Source organism: Physella acuta, unplaced genomic scaffold (genome assembly GCF_028476545.2).
Source record: "Physella acuta isolate Inbredline_101_S28 unplaced genomic scaffold, ASM2847654v3 ptg001064l, whole genome shotgun sequence".
Lineage (NCBI taxonomy): Eukaryota > Metazoa > Mollusca > Gastropoda > Physidae > Physella > Physella acuta.
In genome coordinates, this window is record NW_026732581.1 from 693,112 (window position 1) to 712,904 (window position 19,793).

The window sequence follows — 19,793 nt, forward strand, 5'->3', positions numbered from 1 at the left end:
ACCACATTGACTGGAGCCGATTTGTCGCAAGTCTAAATAACGGGAGCCTATATGACGGGTGCCACATAGACGGGAGTCAATTTATCGAGAGTACGAATGACCGGAGCCTTTTTGTCAGCAGCCAATTTAACGGGAGCCAATTTGACGCGAGCCTAAATGTTGGAAGCCCTTTTATCGAGAACTATATTGACTGGAGCCCTTTTGCTGGGAGCTCTTTTGTCTGGAGCCATTTTTGTCGTGAGCCTAATTGACTGGAGCCTAAATGACGGGAGCCTAAATGATATGAGCCAAATTGTCCGTAGCCATAATGACGGGAGCCTATTTGTTAGAATCGTTATTGACGGGAGCCCTTTTGTCGCGAGCCTTATGGGCAGTAGCCCTTTTGACTGGAGCCTAAATGACGGGATCCATTTGACTATGAACGTTTTGGCGGGGTCGACTTGATGGGCTATTTTGTCGGGGCCGTTGTGTCGGGGTTGTTTTGACGGGGCCGTTTTGTCACGGGCCGGTTTGACGCCGCACGCTTACAAGTGAATTATAGAACTATATATTTTAATGTTATACTTGTTTGAGAAAAAAATATTTTATAAAATAGTAAATGGTTAACACGCAATATGCTTTACTACATGTTGAACGATATTAGTGACAATGCAAAGAATTAACAAAATAGCTAAAATCCCGGCACATTTAAAATATCACGATAAGTAGATCTATAGATCTAAATCAAATTTAAATGAAATAGTTCATTTCCTTATCCTAAAATTGGAAGATAAGTTGTGTGTACTTTCCGTAGTTTATACATGTGAGATGTGACGTCATAAATTTATGCGTTCTTGTCGCATCAATAAACAATAATACAAATTGTGTTTTTAAATTAATATGTATCTTTATTTTTTATTTTCCTGCTTTAAATAAAATTTAATTCATACATTTAAAATAACATCAAACAGTATTTATAACATAAGTTCGTATTTTTAAGTTTTCGGTTTATTGCTGAACATACTGATAACATAACTTCAAAAATGTTTCGGACACAAACAGAGAGGGAGAGGTAGAGAGAGGAGAGGGAGAGAGAGAGAGAGGGAGAGAGAGAGGGAGAGAAGTGGTTTGATTTTTTTGTATATATTAGGATTGAGAATTAAGCCTTAAACCGATTTTATAACTGATAAAATCCTTATTGTCAAGCAATAAGCGAAACAAAAGCTTATAGGCCAGATGAGACCCGCAGGACGAGCTCTATAGAACATTAAAATCCAATACAATTATATATAGAAAACTCCAAGCGATAACCACGTCATTTATCTCTCAGCGCTGTATGACTACATCCATGGGGACTCTGAAAATGTCTGCTGTGGCTTTTGTTCTAGTGTTTGCTATCAACTTTAATGTGTGCTCAGGTAAGGAAACGAAATTTAATTTGCTATTATCACTGTCATGCATGTCTCTATTTTGAAGTAAAGATGCGTTGAAAAATAATTAATTTTCGTCTTTAGTAAAAGACTCCCCTTGTCGTTTACCATCGCATATCATATAAACAGTATAAATTTAGTCACGTAACTCAGCAGGTACTTATTTGAACTATTGTGACACATTATTTCCTATTTATTAGAAACATCGAACTGAACAATGATTTAAAAAAAAAACACCTAATAACAAATCGATTGCGGACAATGTCTTATATATCTTTATTTAAGAGAAAGCTTTTTATATACTTCTAACAGAAAGTAATGCGGTTTGATTAGTCAATGTTTAAGTTTAATATACAACTAAGATTGGAACAGTGATGTAAAAGATTTCCACAAGATTCAATGTAAAGTTTAATGTAGGTGTCGAACTAAATTTTTATAAATATATAAAATATATACATTGATATAGAGATTTTGTATGAAATTTTTTGTTCAGTTGTTCAGCAATCGGGCGGCGTGGCATAGCGTTAGAGAGCTAGGCTACTTAACCAAAAGTCTCGAGTTCGAATCCGGGTTTTAAGTCAGTAGAAAATTCATGAATTTCCATGAGTCAATATAGCTGTTAGGCAAATGAATGGGGATCAGCTTAAAATGACTTTACGGAATCCCTTTTAAGTAGAGATCTCTGAAGCAGATAAACTCTGCCTCTTCTGTTTCATGCGTCTTGGGCACGAACGTGAAAAAGATAATTGTTAAACAACGTCGTCCGCTGTAGTTTAATCCCTTAGCATTAGAAAAAGAACTGCGATAAAGTCCAAAAAAAACAATTAAGTAAAATTAAAATTGACTGTAACTTGTTTGACACAGGTGAAGGTGATGATTTCTATAAACATTATGATATGTACAATGACACATATGAAATAAACACTGACGAACATGAATTCTTCTATGACGAAAAGATGTTTCTCAAGGTATAACAATTTGTTTTTACTGGTAAATATTACGATCCTTTGTCACAAAAACAAAAAACAAATACAAAAATTTTTCTAATGTTTTTAGTAAAGGTAGTCAGTTGTATTGGCGGGAAAAAACAAAATTCGTAGCAATGAAATCATATTTACGTTACATTTAAGACATACACTTAAAAACGTCAAAACATTGATTAGAATAATTAACTCAGTTTCAAAAATACTAAAGTCAGATATACATTTAACTACACAATTTTCAGTGTGTATTTTATTTGTTTGTGTTTCTGTTATAAATTGATTTTAATACTATACTTAAAACATAGAATTCAGTATTATTTGTTTTATAGCATTTGAATAATTTTATGTTATACAAATTTCCTTATAAAAAAGGAAGACTGTTTCAGAGATGTATCGACAGAATATTATTTTTTACTTGAAAACAAATTGATCAAAGATCTCCAACGGGGATTGTGTGATCAATCAACTGACGGTGGAGGGTGGATCTTCATCCAGGTTTGAGGATTTAATTTCTAAAATACAAATTCAAATGTAAAATCACAAAACATATAACAGGTAGTAAGACAGTTGCCAGGCCATTTTGCTGCCAACAGTGTATCTTGTTCTATGTTAAGTTAAATTTAAATATATTAATTGAAAAAAGCATATAAATGTCTCAGTAGCTTTAAAAAAGAAATTTAAAATAAATCTAAAGCTAAACCGTAACCTAACCTATTCTAAACCTAAAACTAAATTTAAACCAAACCAAAAAAAAGCAAAAAAAAAACAAAACAAAACCAAAATCTAAACCTAAACCTAAATATAAATCTAAAACTCAAACTCAAACTCAACCTCAACCTCAACCTCAACCTCAACCTCAACCTCAACCTCAACCTCAACCTCAACCTCAATCTCAACCTCAACCTCAACCTCAACCTCAACCTCAACCTCAACCTCAACCTCAACCTCAACCTAAACGTAAACCTAAACCTAAACCTAAACCTAAACCTAAACCTAAACCTAAACCTAAACCTAAACCTAAACCTAAACCTAAACCTAAACCTAAACCTAAACCTAAACCTAAACCTAAACCTAAACCTAAACCTAAACCTAAACCTAAACCTAAACCTAAACCTAAACCTAAACCTAAACCTAAACCTAAACTTAAACCTAAACCTAAACATAAACCTAAACATAAACATAAACCTAAACCTAAACCTAAACCTAAACCTAAACCTAAACCTAAACCTAAACCTAAACCTAAACCTAAACCTAAACCTAAACCTAAACCTAAACCTAAACCTAAACCTAAACCTAAACCTAAACCTAAACCTAAACCTAAACCTAAACCTAAACCTAAACCTAAACTTAAACATAAACATAAACATAAACATAAACATAAACATAAACATAAACATAAACATAAACATAAACATAAACATAAACCTAAACCTAAACCTAAACCTAAACCTAAACCTAAACCTAAACCTAAACCTAAACCTAAACCTAAACCTAATCCTAAACCTAAACCTAATCCTAAACCTAAACCTAAACCTAAACCTAAACCTAAAGCTAAACCTAAACCTAAACCTAAACCTAAACCTAAACCTAAACCTAAACCTAAACCTAAACCTAAACCTAAACCTAAACCTAAACCTAAACCTAAACCTAAACCTAAACCTAAACCTAAACCTAAACCTAAACCTAAACCTAAACCTAAACCTAAACCTCAACCTCAACCTCAACCTCAACCTCAACCTCAACCTCAACCTCAACCTCAACCTTAACCTCAACCTCAACCTCAACCTCAACCTCAACCTCAACCTCAACCTCAACCCCAACCCTAACCTCAACCTCAACCTCAACCTCAACCTCACACAATTATTTACATTAGCATATGCATTCGCATTCGTATTCGCATTCGCCTTCGCCTTAGCCTTCGCTTTCGCATTCACATTCACATTCACATTCACATTCACATTCACATTCACATTCACATTCACATTCACATTCACATTCACATTCACATTCACATTCACATTCATATTCACATTCACATTCATAGTCACATTCTTTTATGTTTTGAACGGGTAGATATTTTTGTACTCTCTTTATTGATTTGTTGTCTGGTTGTGATCTTACAGTCTCACATTGATATATATATATATATATATATATATATATATATATATATATATATATATATATATATATATATCCTTAGAAAGATAATCTTACGACAGTTAGTATTTTGTTGTTCTTCATGAACATATCTATTTTCTTAATTTTTTTTTGCCAGAAGAACAATTCTGTTTGTTTGTTTTATCTGTTAATTTAAATTAGATTTTTTAAAAATATTTTTAGTCAATTTATTTTCATCGAACATTGGCCTTCTAGCAAATAAATTGCATTTTTTTTTGTCTATTTATTAAATTTACTACATTCAATCAATTTCACACATCATAACACTTTGTCATTTTAAAAATTTATTATTTGGATTATAAAAAATTATGTTTTAGAGACGCTGGTACGGGGATGTTAGTTTCGAAAAAAAATGGATTGAATATAAAAATGGATTTGGAAATGTCAAAAAAGACTTTTGGATTGGAAACGATTTAATTTCAAAACTTACTAGTGAGGTAAGTTGGAAACATTTTGTTAAAAAATGTATTGTTTATTAACTTCAAAATTACTTTGTTTAGTTTATGTTTACATAGTTTTAATTAAAAATAAACAACTTGAAAGATTGTGTTTCAAAATTTGTTTTAAAGCACCTAACATATCGTAAAGCAACGGGCAATACTAAAACAATGACAAATGAATATTGAATTCAGTGGCTGTTATGTATGTTTGAAACATTATTATTTTAAAGAACATGGCGATATTTAAAGGTACATTCAAAAGGTATATTTTCTGCACTTACTTTTCTTTTAGCTAAATCTTATCTAAAGTACCATCACCATAATCACTGATTTTTCTTCTATGCCTGTTTTACTTGTAATTAACGCAAGGCTTTTTTTGCTTGCAATTATTTTCAAAATGATCGAAGATATCCATCTGACTTTCTTAATAATCTGAAAGTAAAACATACGGTTTGCTACATACATCAAAACTAATTTAATACATGTTTAATGATAAACTAGTATTGTGAAATTAGTCTTACTAGTTGCTCCATAAATATAGCATTACCATCAATGTAAACTATTTTTTACTTAAAATAATATAGCTTTCTATCATTTTTGGCCTTTCTCGATAGTATGGGAATGTATCTAAAGCAATATAGAAATTATTGTTCATAATTGTTGAGTTTGCTTCCCATCCTAACTTTTGCAAAAATTTTTGATTTTTTAAGTCATCGTTTAAGAGTGACGTGAGTACTACAAATCTATGTGCAATTATATATGAAATAGACATATTGCAATTTGATGGGGAAATACCGGTGTATTGGCTTGTGGTGTATCTTTTTTCCTCAAAATTAAAAAATGTAACTGATCATTGGAACTAGAATCGAATTGTCAATTCGAACAAACGTTTTACCAAAAACTTTAATCTATATCAGGGGTCTCCAAACTTTTTAGTCCGAGGACTGCATTAACTATCAAATATTAGTTTGGGGGCCAGAGTTTCCTTAAGGCATCTCTTCCGGCTGGTGGCGCTTCCCCCCCCCCCCCCCAAAGAACGAACTTCTACCGCCAACCCTCCCTTTCCCTTCCCTCCAACGAAATATAATTTATTAGAAATTTAGAAATATATACACGTTTCAAGTGCCCCCTTCCCCCGAAAAAAAGTCTGAAAGAAAAACTGTCGGGGGCCAACAACACACTCGAGGTACAAGTTTGAAAATGTTAGTTCACACAGGTATGTTGTTCCAAAACTTTGAAAGATACTTTCATGCAAATGTTTTAGGAAAGTCTTCCTTGGTCAAAAACGTATAAAAAACCCACTCGTCTTTCTGTGAACTAGTCTCTAAGGAGGTCATTTGCTTGCAATTAAATGACCTCCAGCTGCAACTAAATTTACCTCTCTTATAGTTTTAGGTCCAGAAAATTTAAATGACTAGTTATGTCGGCAGCAGAGGCCAATTTCTATACCCTTTTCTTCATCTGTGGCTTGCCTTTACTTTCCAGGAAGTCACCTATTTCCTTTCTTAACTTAGATACTCTGCTCAGAACTTTCTCGCAAAATTAGCCAAATTACTGCTGTGAAATATGGTAAATTTTGCGATTATGTGTTTGTATCTTTCAGCATGTCTCTGAACTATCGATGGTAACAGTGCCATACATTCTATATATACATTCTATATAGCCAGCTCTTGTGTTATGTTCATGTCTTCGTCAACACCGCTAATGAGTACAAGAAGTTGAGAGGTGAAACAGCTGTCCAGCAACTCATCCATTGCAATTTTAAAAATTTCGAAACTTGCTTGCATTTTTTGCTATTTGAGTCACGATGTTTTCACCAATGTCTGCAACACGGCGAGCAATGGTATTTGCACCCAAAGCAACATTTCTGGGACATTTCTGCGAAAACGGCGATTTAACCTCAATCGAAATATGGAAAGAAAATCGGAAGCGATAATTCAACCTGAACTTGGACAACAATCGAAACCGATCACTTAACCGGGAAGTTGAACCTAAACCAAAATAGGAATTGTTTCAAGAAATAAAATTGTAAATAGAACCGGAGCTTTAACCGCCATCTAAACATAAACCTAAATCTAAATGTAAAAGAAGAGCAACAAAATTTACACCAGTTCACCACAATTGGAATACTAACGGGAGGCAGGTCAGGAAATTAAACAAGAACTAAAAAAAATTTAAACTATTTTTTACCAGAATCTAAACTTCTAACTGCAAGAGCAATGTTACACGAACCAAACCTAAATCAAACCCGAAAAATTAATACAAACAGAAAAAAGGACAAGTAGTTTTAACTGGAAATGAATATTTTCCAGCAGCATGATATTTTAATAAAAACAAAAACGGTAATCGAATCTGAAAATTTAAAATAAAATAAAAATTTAGCCAGAAACGGACATTAAATTCTAAATGAAATACTAAACTACACCAGAAGACGAAAATTTAACTGACAATTGAAGTTAATCTGGAAACGGAGATTAGACTGAGCAGAAAGTTAAAGAGAACTAACTTTACTTGTAAATGGAACTTTGTCAGGAACCGGAATTTTGATTGAATATAAAGTTTAGGCATAAACAAAAATGTAGCCTAAAACGTGAAAGATATTTAACCCCAAATTCGGAAAACTGTTGCCCTGTTCCTTTGTAGTGTGTTCTTGTATGTAAACTAAAATTTAAATCAAAGTCAAGCAGAATTGCTTTCTGAAATCGGAGGTAACATGCAATTCTTATTTGATTTGGAAAAAATTCCGTCCAACATTGACTGAAATTTAGCTGGAGAGAAATTGTAACAAGATCTAAAACTTTGGATTTCGTTGGAAACTGACCGGACACGGAAATATAACAGGAAAAATATACTTGACTGGAGCAGACACATTTGCATGAATTTAACAGGTAACGAAATTTAACCGAATAAAAATTTGATCCAAAACTAGAATAGAAACAGTATCCACGATTTAATGGAAATGGAACATCTTACCGTAAACTGAACTTAAGCCGGAAATAAAACTAAAGCAGTTATAGAATATTATCCAGAACAGACAAATATAACGGATCCGGAAATAAAACTGAAAACTTGAATTTTTATATAATTGGAGTGAAAATGTTAAAGTGAACAGAATTTAACAGGAGATTACATTTAACAGCTAAAGGTAAATAGCCTGGAAAAGGATAAAAAAATAACCGGAGACACAAGTTTTACTGGAACGGACAATTTAAGCAGAATCGAAAATTCAAAAAGATTCGAAATCTGCATAGGTACGAAAGTTAGCAGGAAATGGAAATTGTTTCGGAACAAGAATTTTCAAACTGATCGGAAAAAATGTTGAATTTTCTTTTCAAGCCTGTTCTCTTTTTTTAGATTGTACTTCAGTGCACCTAAAGTACATTAACATAACAAGCGCCATATTACTATTATTTTAAATCTATCAGGGAATACGTTTAATTAACAAAGAATTAAATACATCCATGTCTTGTTTATTATCCACAAAAGTTAAATTACGGTTTATACATTTACAAACACTGTTATAAATGTGCATATTTAAAATGAAATATTGTATTAATTTTCTTATTATATATCACACACAGGGCTATAATGAACTAAGGATTGACATGGAGTACAAAAGAAAGTCGTACTACGCTGTGTACACAGGTTTTAAGGTAGAAAATGAAACAGCAAATTACAGGATGACCTATACGTCATTCAGTGGTGGAAATGTTAAAGACGACCTTAAATTTCACAATGGCTCGATGTTTACAACCACAGACCGTGATAACGATGTTTTTCCGTCAGAAAACTGTGCTGTAAAAATGACTGGTGGTTGGTGGTTTAGCTGGTGTCATTATGTTAACATCAACGGCAAATGGAAAAGTCATCAAAGGAATCAAGGTATTATATGGGCTAGCGTTACAGGCAGGTATGACTCTCTAGAAGAAGTTTCCATGAAAGTTCGACAAATGTGAAAAAAAGCAGAAAGTAAATGATATGGTAAACTGATATGGAAACAATTGTATTTTTATGTAACATGGAACAGATAATTTTAGAAAAGGTTTAACATTAATGTTAACATTTAATCGATAATAGTATTGATTATACTTTCAATCATAGTGATAAGATAATTTTTTCCTAAGTTGTTGAATGTAACAGAAATTAAAAATAAAGTTAATTTACAACATTGTATCTTTGTTTAAAATTCCTCGTTTTCAATATATAGTCTGCTATAGGTCACAAAGTTACGGAAGAAGAAGTTTGCAGTAGTGATAATAAAGTAGGCTATAACAGTAAAAATGTAGTCTTTGAATATCTATTATATAAATCGCTAACGTTGTTTCGTACGGCAGGCTTGCCGACTATATATGCTATATTGATCGATACGCATGAATCGTAGTACGGCGAGGCGTGGTGTGGTTTTTTTCATTCTATCTTTCGCAACAATATTCGTTAGAACCAACATACCTGATCAAACACATCAAAACAGCAAGGCTCGGAACAGGACGGCACGTAGAAGCTAGTCAAGGCAAGGCAGGGTAAATGTTGGGTATGTACGGTAGGACAGGGTAGCGTACAGTAGCTTAGGGTAATGTAAGGTAAGGTGGGTTGGGGCAGGGTAGGTTAGGGCAGTATATAAAAAATCAAAATAATAGAACTACAGTGCAACAGAACATACCGTTTGGAATATTGAAGAGGCTGTTCTTTTGCTGTGGTAAAAGAAATAGATTGACTGTATTGTTTTAATGTCAAAAAAATAGCTTAACTATTTACATTTGAATTGCTGCATCATAAAACACTAAAATTGGGGTTTTGCGTGTTGAGTTTTCCTCGGTTAAAGTAAAGATAAGGATTTTGAAAAAAATTTATTTCAAACAGTGCCTAATTTATGGTTCTTTCATAATGCAATAACAAATCTAATTCGCCAAATAAAGTAGCAGCACATATTAAAATATTTATAAACAGGGTCCCACATATACATAATTGTTTATTTACCTTGCAGGGCATGATACCAACGAATATTCGAAAATGAAAACAAAAATATTCAAATTTAAATGATAAATACCAAATAATATTGAATTTTAGTATTAGAAAATGAACAAGAATACGATAACATTTCGTAAAATCAAGTTACACCCGTAATGTCTAATTGTTCAATTGTCACTAACTTGTATGTTATTGATGAACAGAAATCATTCAATTGTCAACACCCATATTATTCCAAGGTTTCAAGTTTGTATGATATGATTTAGCTTTTAAGCGTGCTTGTGAATTTACAGCGATACTAAATTAGTTCATTAAATAATATAATTGCTTCAACATTGAAAATAAACATAGAAATACAGGCAAAAAATTTAAAAATTGACCCTGACAAAAATTGTTCTCCTGCAACTTTAGGGACACTGCACATGTGGCCACACTTAGTGGACAGTCGTCAAGTGCATCAATGCCTGGGAGCTACCAGTGGCACTAGATTTATCCCAACGATAGAGCATTGGTAGACAGACAAAAACAAACGTATATCATGTGCAGACAAAAAATAAACTCGGCCATTGATGTGTTTAACGAACGGGATTTCCCAGCTCACTCTACCCGACATTTTGCTGAGCTGCGGGCTCAATGAACACACGATAAAAACATTTGGCAGAACTTGTAGGGGGGGGGGGGGGACTTAAGCAAACAGAACGCTTCCTGGCCTAGAACTTCTTGCACAGTTACAACCATTTACATACATTGCATGCGTCTGTGCTTTGTATTTTTTACATAGTTTACTTCTGTATGTTACTTCTTGTTTACATTGTCGACAAAATATATAAAATAAAAGACTTGACGTCCTGAGATCTTTGTTCGTGAGATTGGTAAATCTCTCTTCTGAAATTTAAAAAGATACACGACGTTACATTCCGCTTTTTATGTATTTTTGGCTCAATTGGGCCAGGCGTAACAATTATAAATAAATACAATCCACAACGAGAATCTGTTTCACGGGTGCATACTTATCATCAATCACAAGAACACATGACAGGAAGAAAAACTGACGAGTAGGTACACGATGTTGACGACACACCACATTGCTTCACACACTGCCTCGTTCACAGACTTTTCCGTACCTATACCTTTTCGTTATAGGCAATCCACGTCACACACGCACGATGTAAAAGCACTCAGAGGTAACTGTATAAAAATCGGGGAAAGGCGACGTGACTAATTATGAAAACTAGACAGGCATTTACCTTCTGTCAGTGTCAGATTCAGGGCATTGTGTGTAATGTCTTGCTGCATAGACATGGAATAGATGTTGCATGAGCAACAAGTTGGCTTTACAGGGAATAGATCATACAACGTGCACATTTGTTGTGCTAAACATAGGAGAACCGTAAGTATAATGGAACTCCTCTAAATATATTATCATATAGATTTTGACAATGCTTTTGATGGCATCAAGCATCTAATACCATAGAAGACATTCGAGGTATATGGCCTGCTAGAAAGGGTCACCAATGATGCCATGAACATCAGCAAAGCAAATGGTTCATAGTCAGAACTGGAGTCGTACCAGAATGTGTCATACCACCTGTCATCTTCTTGGTGGTTATAGATTGGGCTGTGAGAGAAGCTACTAAAAAATGGCCAAGAGAAATTGCAGGGGAGCTAATCAACCAACTGGAAGACGCCTGATGATTTGGCTGATGAATTGGCTCTACTGTCACATGCACGGAAATAGAGAAAATGTCCATGATCAAACTAATGGCAATTTTAAAAGTCTTGGGCTAAACATCAACCCTGGGTGGACCACATCGCCCCCCCCCCCTTCGCCTGCCTACGCCACTGGGTTTCGGACAAATTATCGACGACAGCCGAGGTTCTATTTCAGTTAGCAGCCTACTCAATCGTCTCACAGCGCAATACACTAGCAGCCTACTCAATCGCCTCACAATACTCTAGCAGCCTACTCAATCGTCTCAGAACACAATACTCTAGCAGCCTACTCAATCGTCTCACAACACAATACTCTAGCAGCCTACTCAATCGTCTCACAACACAATACTCTAGCAGCCTACTCAATCGTCTCACAACACAATACTCTAGCAGCCTACTCAATCGTCTCACAACACAATACTCTAGCAGCCTACTCAATCGTCTCACAACACAATACTCTAGCAGCCTACTCAAGCGTCTCACAACACAATACTCTAGCAGCCTACCCAATCGTCTCACAACACAATACTCTAGCAGCCTACTCAATCGTCTCACAACACAATACTCTAGCAGCCTACTCAAGCGTCTCATAACACAATACTCTAGCAGCCTACCCAATCGTCTCACAACACAATACTCTAGCAGCCTACTCAATCGTCTCACATTACCATACTTTAGCAGCCTACTCAATCGTCTCACAACTAAATACTCTAGCAGCCTACTCAATCGTCTCACAACAAAATACTCTGTAAGTGTAAAGTAGAGAGACGTAAACAATAGCCAGTCACGTGACCTACACCAGATCAGGTTAGTGAAAAAGTCGTGCTTTAGTTTCCTCACGTCTGCTGACAACTGCTTGGTACACCGTGTGTGTCGCTGGAGTACAAGAAACACGGTGATCACGTGATGCAGTAGGTGGTCGCAGCTTTTACTGTCTTCATCTTGCAGAAGACTTGTACATCTGATTGCACTTGGTTTCATTGGATTTCACATGAGTTAAATGGGATTTCATGGGATTTCACGTGATTTTATGGGATATGATGGGATTTTATGTGATTTAAAGAGATTTAGTGGGATTTCATATGATTGTATGGGATTTTTACATGATTTCATGTGATTTCACTCAGCAAGCCGTCAACTACGTGAGTAAGGCACGTAATCTATGAGAACATGACACGTGATCTAGCACCCCAGATAGACTGCTACAAGGCACGTGATCTAGCACCCCAGACACACTGCTACAAGATACGTGATCCAGCACCCCAGACAGACTGCTACAAGACACGTGATCTAGCACCGCAGGTAGACTGCTACAAGACAGTCTAAGTGAAATGGCGCGGGTTGATTACGTGCAGCAGTTGGTGAGTTGTTTCCGTTTGCTGGTGCTGGCTGTGTGTGGGTTTATCGTGGCGTTCAGCAGTCCGGCGTGGTCAGCCTTGTATGCCTTCTACACCTACATCTACACGGGGCTGTGGTCGTGCAAGGACTACGTGGGGTGCTCACAGAACCTGCTTGGTAAGCTGCTTTTTGATGTACCCTACACACGTGCTTAACGTGTGCATTGTTATAAACAACTTGAATGTGTGTGTATATTATCTATAGCACTACCAAGTCCATGTGTACATGTCACGTGATGTAAACTTTAACCTCCCAACACACCGAGGGAACCCACTAACGACCCAGTTTCTGGAAGTTGTTGCTCTGATTGCTGACGGCATATAATTTCTTGTGTTTTGCTTAATCCTAATCCCGTGAATCTAATCACAGGTGTCGTATGTGTGCTGGGCGCTATACTCTACTCTATCTACACGCGCGACAGCCTGGCTTGGGCTTTCGCGTTGTCGGTTTTTGCATCTGTCGTCATCATGGTGAGCGGTGTTGGCCTGCTTGTCCTGGGTACACCTGTATAGGATATATATATATATATATATATATATATATATATATATATATATATATATATATATATATATTAGAAGTAGATGAGTGGCTATATACTAGCTACTGGCTAGATAAGGAGATGGGTGTAAGAATGAGAGGGTGATTCTAATGTGGGAAATGTGTGTGTAAGGCGGGGAGGGGTAGTGTGTTAGGATGGAGGTTTAGAGTTTAAGGTGAGTAGCCTAAATGTAAGGAGAGAAAGGTGTGTAACGGGTTGAGTGATTGTGTAAGAAGGGCAGATGTGTGTAGTGAGGGTAGGTTGTGTGTTGTTTGTATGGAGAGAATAGTAGGTGTAAGGAGTGGATGATGTAGGTAAGGATGGAAGGTGTGTGTAAGGATGGAGGTTGTGTGTAAGGATGGAGGTTGTGTGTAAGGATGGGATGGATGGTGTGGGTAAGGATGGAGGTTGTGTGTAATAATGGAGGTTGTGTGTAAGGATGGGATGGAGGGTGTGGGTAAGGATGGAGGTTGTGTGTAAGGATGGAGGGTGTGTGTAAGGATGGAGGTTGTATGTAATAATGGAGGTTGTGTGTAAGGATGGAGGTTGTGTGTAAGGATGGAGGTTGTGTGTAAGGATGGAGGTTGTGTGTAAGGATGGAGGTTGTGTGTAAGGATGGAGGTTGTGTGTAAGGATGGAGGTTGTGTTTAAGGATTGTTTAAGGAGTGGAGGGCGATTTTAAAGATCGAGGCTGTGGGTAAGGAGTGAAATATTTGTTCGCATATCTTGAGCTATGTAATTTGTTGTTTTTATTTTTTTGTCAAAGAATAGTGCTGGCGACAGCGATGTTTGCTTGTAGGGCTTTGACGATGGTTAAAAATCAATTATAAAAAACATTGTTTAATATATATATATATATACAATTGACGACATTTTTCGAGCCCCCGATTAGATCCCCACCACCTGGCCCATCAGCCACAGTACACTTTGGAGGATCGATCGCACAGCTAACGGACCCCTGTTAGGCTACCAAAGGGGAGCAAAGAGTCTCAGAAGTCATTAAAATATGAAGTTTTGCCTATATTTTATACTACATTTTGTGTAAAGGATTTTAATGTTTGCGGAATAGCGTGGTATTGTGATTGTAAAGTAAAGATAATCGTACCGAAGCTAAATTTTTTTACAAACCAAAAATCATTCAAAATGCACGAATTTTTTTTTAAAAATATTAATGATAGTTGGTTGTGGGGCCTCATATTGCCACTGTATCCTCGCCCTTGTTATATTGTACAAAAAGAAGATACACTATTTTAAAATTGCGCTAGTTCGAAAAAAACACTAAAACAAACATACAGTAGAACAAACATGCAAAAGTGTAAACATACATGAACACATACAATAATACAATACAGGCCAAACTTTATTAATGACTGGTTGTTATGCTTTCGTTTATCAAACATTTCTACGTCGCCTTGTTTCAGCTAATTCAACTTTCAACGAAAAGGGTGGGGAGAGATTAACTTAAATAAAAACCAGTACTTGGATGGGAAGACTTAGTCTATTGGTAGCGAGCTAGACTGCTAACCCGAGAGTCTCGAGTACGAATCCCTATTGGAGTCAGTGGAACATCCCTGATTCCACCCAACTCTGATGGGTACGCAGCGCACGTTAGGGAAACAAAGGCGACTGGGCGTAGTGCTGACCACACTATCCCTTCTTATGTCGAGATCTCTACTTTATCTTCCCTCGTGTCTTACTCACGAACGGGAAATGATGATGATAATAAAAGTTCCGGGGGGATGGGATGGGAATGTTTACTATTGGGAACCGGCAAAGGCGTGAATGATAGATGGTCAGTAACTCATAAATGCGATCATCTTTCTTTCCACCCATTTTCCAAGCGTTTTTGTAATCTAGTCAAAATATTGTCCTCAATTTTCGCTATTATAATTTGATTTTGGTGAATGGGTCGAAGTTTTATGATTAAATCAAACTACAGAAATTTATAACATCTTTAAGCTTATTCTTTTACAAATGTTTAATGCTTCTCAACCCCCTCCCCCCATCACAATACAACCTTTTTTCACACAACGTAAGTATAAATAATATAGCAATGTGTCATCTTATTTAGCGGTAATATTTATTTAGTTTGAAGTGTGTATGTGTGTGTGATTATGTGTGTATGTGTGAATGTGTATATTGGCGCGGAGCTATTTTTTTGTAAGTAGCTGAAATAACATTTGTCCTCTGTGATTATTCAGAAATAAATATAGTATTATACATTAAGCGGGAGTGATCTCCATTAAACTTTCTCGAATATTCTTATAAAGCACATTGGGGGATGGCAACTCGGGATAAAGACATATAATAGATGTTACAGTATAGTACTTGGTTTATATTGTATTGACCTAAACATATATTATGTTTTTACTAAATTACATGAGTGTCCCATGTTTTCTTTTGCCTGACCCGCTGCTCACCGTAACTGTCCTACATTCTCACCTACATAATGACATTTTAAATTGTGTTTTATATAACTCTACATTTTCTGTCCAGAGAGTTAATGACTGACACGCCTAGAACAATATTTATTTATGATTGGAAACCCATACTAAGTAGATCCCGAGTTTGAATGACATATGCTGATTAACTGGTTTAAATGTTTAGCAATAGATTGAAATAAATGTAAATTGAATTCCATGGAATAGCGAATGTTGAAAATGTTAGAACCTTTGTATGTATTGATTTTAACGTTTTGTTTACAAGATGTACTCATTTAATTCAACACAATCCAGAGATTATTTAAACACAAACTGGTTAAACAGAAATATTTGTATTAATGACAGCTGCCGTCTATCTGTAGTTTTAAACATGTACAGCTGTTTTTTAACGATTTTGGTTTAAGGAAAAACTAGTATTGCCAGCAGTGATGATTTGAGTTGGTTTCATTACATTTGTGACAGCTGTTGTATAAGAGTTAATCAAGCAAAATTGTGTTCGCATCAATAATTTAGTTTTCAAAATACGTGTCTCGGGCAGCCCAAAACAAACGACTTAAATTGGTAGGGTGGAATGAGGGGGGTGGGGGGTTAGTATTGCTGAATAAATATTATATACCAGCCAGCACACCACAATACGTTAGCAACCTACGCAATCGTCCCACAACACATTACTCTAGCAGCCTACTCAATCGTCTCACGACACAATACTCTAGCAGCCTACTCAATCGTCTCACAACACAATACTCTAGCAGCCTACTTAATCGTCCCACAACACATTACTCTAGCAGCCTACTCAATCGTCTCACAACACAATACTCTAGCAGCCTACTCAATCGTCTCACAACACAATACTCTAGCAGCCTACTCAATCGTCTCACAACACAATACTCTAGCAATCTACTCAATCGTCTCACAACACAATACTCTAGCAGCCTACTCAATCGTCTCACAACACAATACTCTGTAAGTGTAAAGTAGAGAGACGTAAACAATAGCCAGTCACGTGACCTACACCTGATCAGGCTATTGAATACGTTGTGCTTTAGTTGCCTCACGTCTGCTGACAACTGCTTGGTACAACGTGTGTGTCGCTGAGTACAAGAAACACGGTGATCACGTGTTGCAGTAGGTGGTCACAGCTTTTACTGTCTTCATCTTGCAGAAGGCTCGTACATCTGATTTCACTTGGTTTCATGGGATCTCACAAGATTTAATTTGATTTAAATGGATTTCATGTGATTTAAAGGGATTTACTGGGATTTCAATCAGCAAGCCGTCAACTACGTGAGTAAGGCACGTAATCTATGAGAACAAGACACGTGATCTAGCACCCCAGACAGACGGATACAACATACGAGATCTAGCACCTTTGACACACTGCCACAAGACAGTCCAAGTGAAATGGCGCGGGTTGATTACGTGCAGCGGTTGGTGAGTTGCTTCCGTCTGCTGGTGCTGGCTGTGTGTGGGTTTATCGTGGCGTTCAGCAGTCCGGCGTGGTCAGCCTTGTATGCCTTCTACGACTACGTCTACACGGGGCTATGGATGTGCAGGGACTACGTGTGGTGCTCAAAGAACCTGCTTGGTAAGCTGCTTTTTAGTGTACCCAATACACGTGCTTAACGTGTGCGTTGTTATAAACAACTTGAATGGGTGTGTATTTTATCAATAGCACTACCAAGTCTATGTGTACATGTCACGTGATGTAAACTTTAACCTCCCAACACACCCAGGGAACCCACTAACGACCCAGTTTCTGGAAGTTGTTGCTCTGATTGCTGACGGCATATCTGTGGCGGCAGTGGTGTTTTCCTATTGCGTCCACGTCCGCAGGAACAGATTTCTCATCTACCAGAACTTGGCTCTCAGGCTTGCAGCAGTGGCGGCTACTGTGGGAGGTAAGATTTCGGGGGGGTGGGGGAGGGGGAAGGGCATTGTGTGAAGTAAGATTTGATTGGGGGAGGGGCAGCGTGTGAGGTACTTTTTGCTGAGGGGGGGGGGGTGGCAATATTTGAGGTAAGATTTGATGGGGGCAGTTTGAGAGGTAATGTTTGAATAGGTCGATAACTAATGGAGATTCAAAAGGGGGGGGGGTCGGAGGGGGGTCTGGGAGGTAGTGTACACATCTTTGCTCATAACGTGTGTCATTTGTGCTTCGTCTGATTTATTAGCTTGTTTTTTTTACATCAAGATGTAACAAGAACATATAAACACGTGAACATATGAACACATGAACACATGAACACATGAACACATGAACACATGAACACATGAACACATGAACACAAGAACACATGAACACATGAACACATGAACACATGAACACATGAACACAAGAACACAAGAACACATGAACACATGAACACATGAACACATGTACACATGAACACATGAACACATGAACACATGAACACATGAACACATGAACACATGAACACATGAACACATGAACATATGAACATATGAACATATGAATATAATTTTGAACACATGAACATATGAACAGCTTTAACACTGTTCTTGTCGCCCGTTATGTCTAAGATTGTACATTCCCATTTGACTTGAATGTCAACAATCATGCAACATACATTCATGATTCAATGTTAGGCCTCAGTTGCCCGAAAAACATGCCTGGACTAATCCTGACGCTATTACATACCTTAACAAGACAAACAATGCGAACAAATGAGCCATGACAATCTTTGAGAAGCCTTCAATTAGATGAACCAGTTATTTAGATTTCTACATTAACTCGTATAAAAGTTTGAATACTATATTGTGCTTGATTTAATCCTAATCATATGTTTTGTTAAACCTTACAGCAATATTGATTTAACCTGATTTCTATTGTTTAATCTTAATTTCTTGTGTTTAGCTTAATCCTAATCCCGTGAATCTAATCACAGGTGTCGTAGGTGTGCTGGGCGCTATACTCTACTCTATCTACACACGCGACAGACTGGCTTGGGCTTTCGTGTTGTCGTTTTTTGCATCTGTCGTCATAATGGTGAGCGGTGTTGGCTTGCTTGTCCTGGGCACACCTCGAGCTAAACAGATATTTAAACGGAATTTTCAAATTCTGATTTGCTGCACATCCCCCACAAGTTTTTTTTAAATAGCTTTTATTTAACTCGCTTCCTCGTACTTCCTCGTAGTGCTTCGTCAGTCATGGTGTGTGAAATTTCGAACACTTCTAACGGACCAATTTTTTAAAAAATTTGCATGTAGATCAAAATCTGATAACAATGCAATGTTCAATCAAAATTTGATTGACAAAATTTGATTGAATTAGTGCGTAATTTATTTTTGATTTTCTAATTAAAGTTTCCTACAAGAAATACTAAATTTCCGCGATATAAAACGCACATTGTTTTCATTTGCAATGCAATTTTATTGTATTAAATCTTTAAAGTATTAATTATTTAAAATAAAAATCTCATTATTTTTACAAGCTGTTATTTAGATCGTTACGTCTGTATGTTATTTGTTTGTTTGTGGGTATGTGGCGAATTTTGTACATAATTTTTGACCCACTTCTAACGCAGCCATTTCATTCAAATTTTTCACATACTCTCCACTTCGATGACAATACAAGTCTATCTATTTTTTTTAAATATTAAATTAGATATCTCATAACACATTAAACATTAATTAAACAGTTTCGAAACTAAGTGAAATAAATTTATTTACTCGATAGATTGTTATTATTAAACTTCGAC

General features: G+C 36.3%; 2 protein-coding genes across 2 annotated transcripts; both read left to right on the forward strand.

Annotated features, from left to right (window-relative positions):
• The first annotated feature begins 1,312 nt into the window (after positions 1-1,312).
• On the forward strand, positions 1,313-9,127 carry LOC131955392 (ryncolin-1). Its single transcript, XM_059319518.1, has 5 exons — positions 1,313-1,397; positions 2,274-2,377; positions 2,765-2,887; positions 4,891-5,010; positions 8,595-9,127. Exons 1-5 carry the CDS (start codon positions 1,316-1,318, stop codon positions 8,967-8,969), a joined length of 804 nt encoding a protein of 267 aa, XP_059175501.1. The 5' UTR covers positions 1,313-1,315; the 3' UTR covers positions 8,970-9,127.
• Positions 9,128-16,985: 7,858 nt separating this feature from the next.
• On the forward strand, positions 16,986-19,336 carry LOC131955382 (uncharacterized). The gene is made up of 3 exons (XM_059319504.1): positions 16,986-17,659; positions 17,808-17,972; positions 18,981-19,336. The coding sequence occupies exons 1-3, from the start codon at positions 17,476-17,478 to the stop codon at positions 19,187-19,189; spliced, it is 558 nt and encodes a 185-aa protein (XP_059175487.1). The 5' UTR covers positions 16,986-17,475; the 3' UTR covers positions 19,190-19,336.
• The last annotated feature ends 457 nt before the right edge of the window (positions 19,337-19,793 follow it).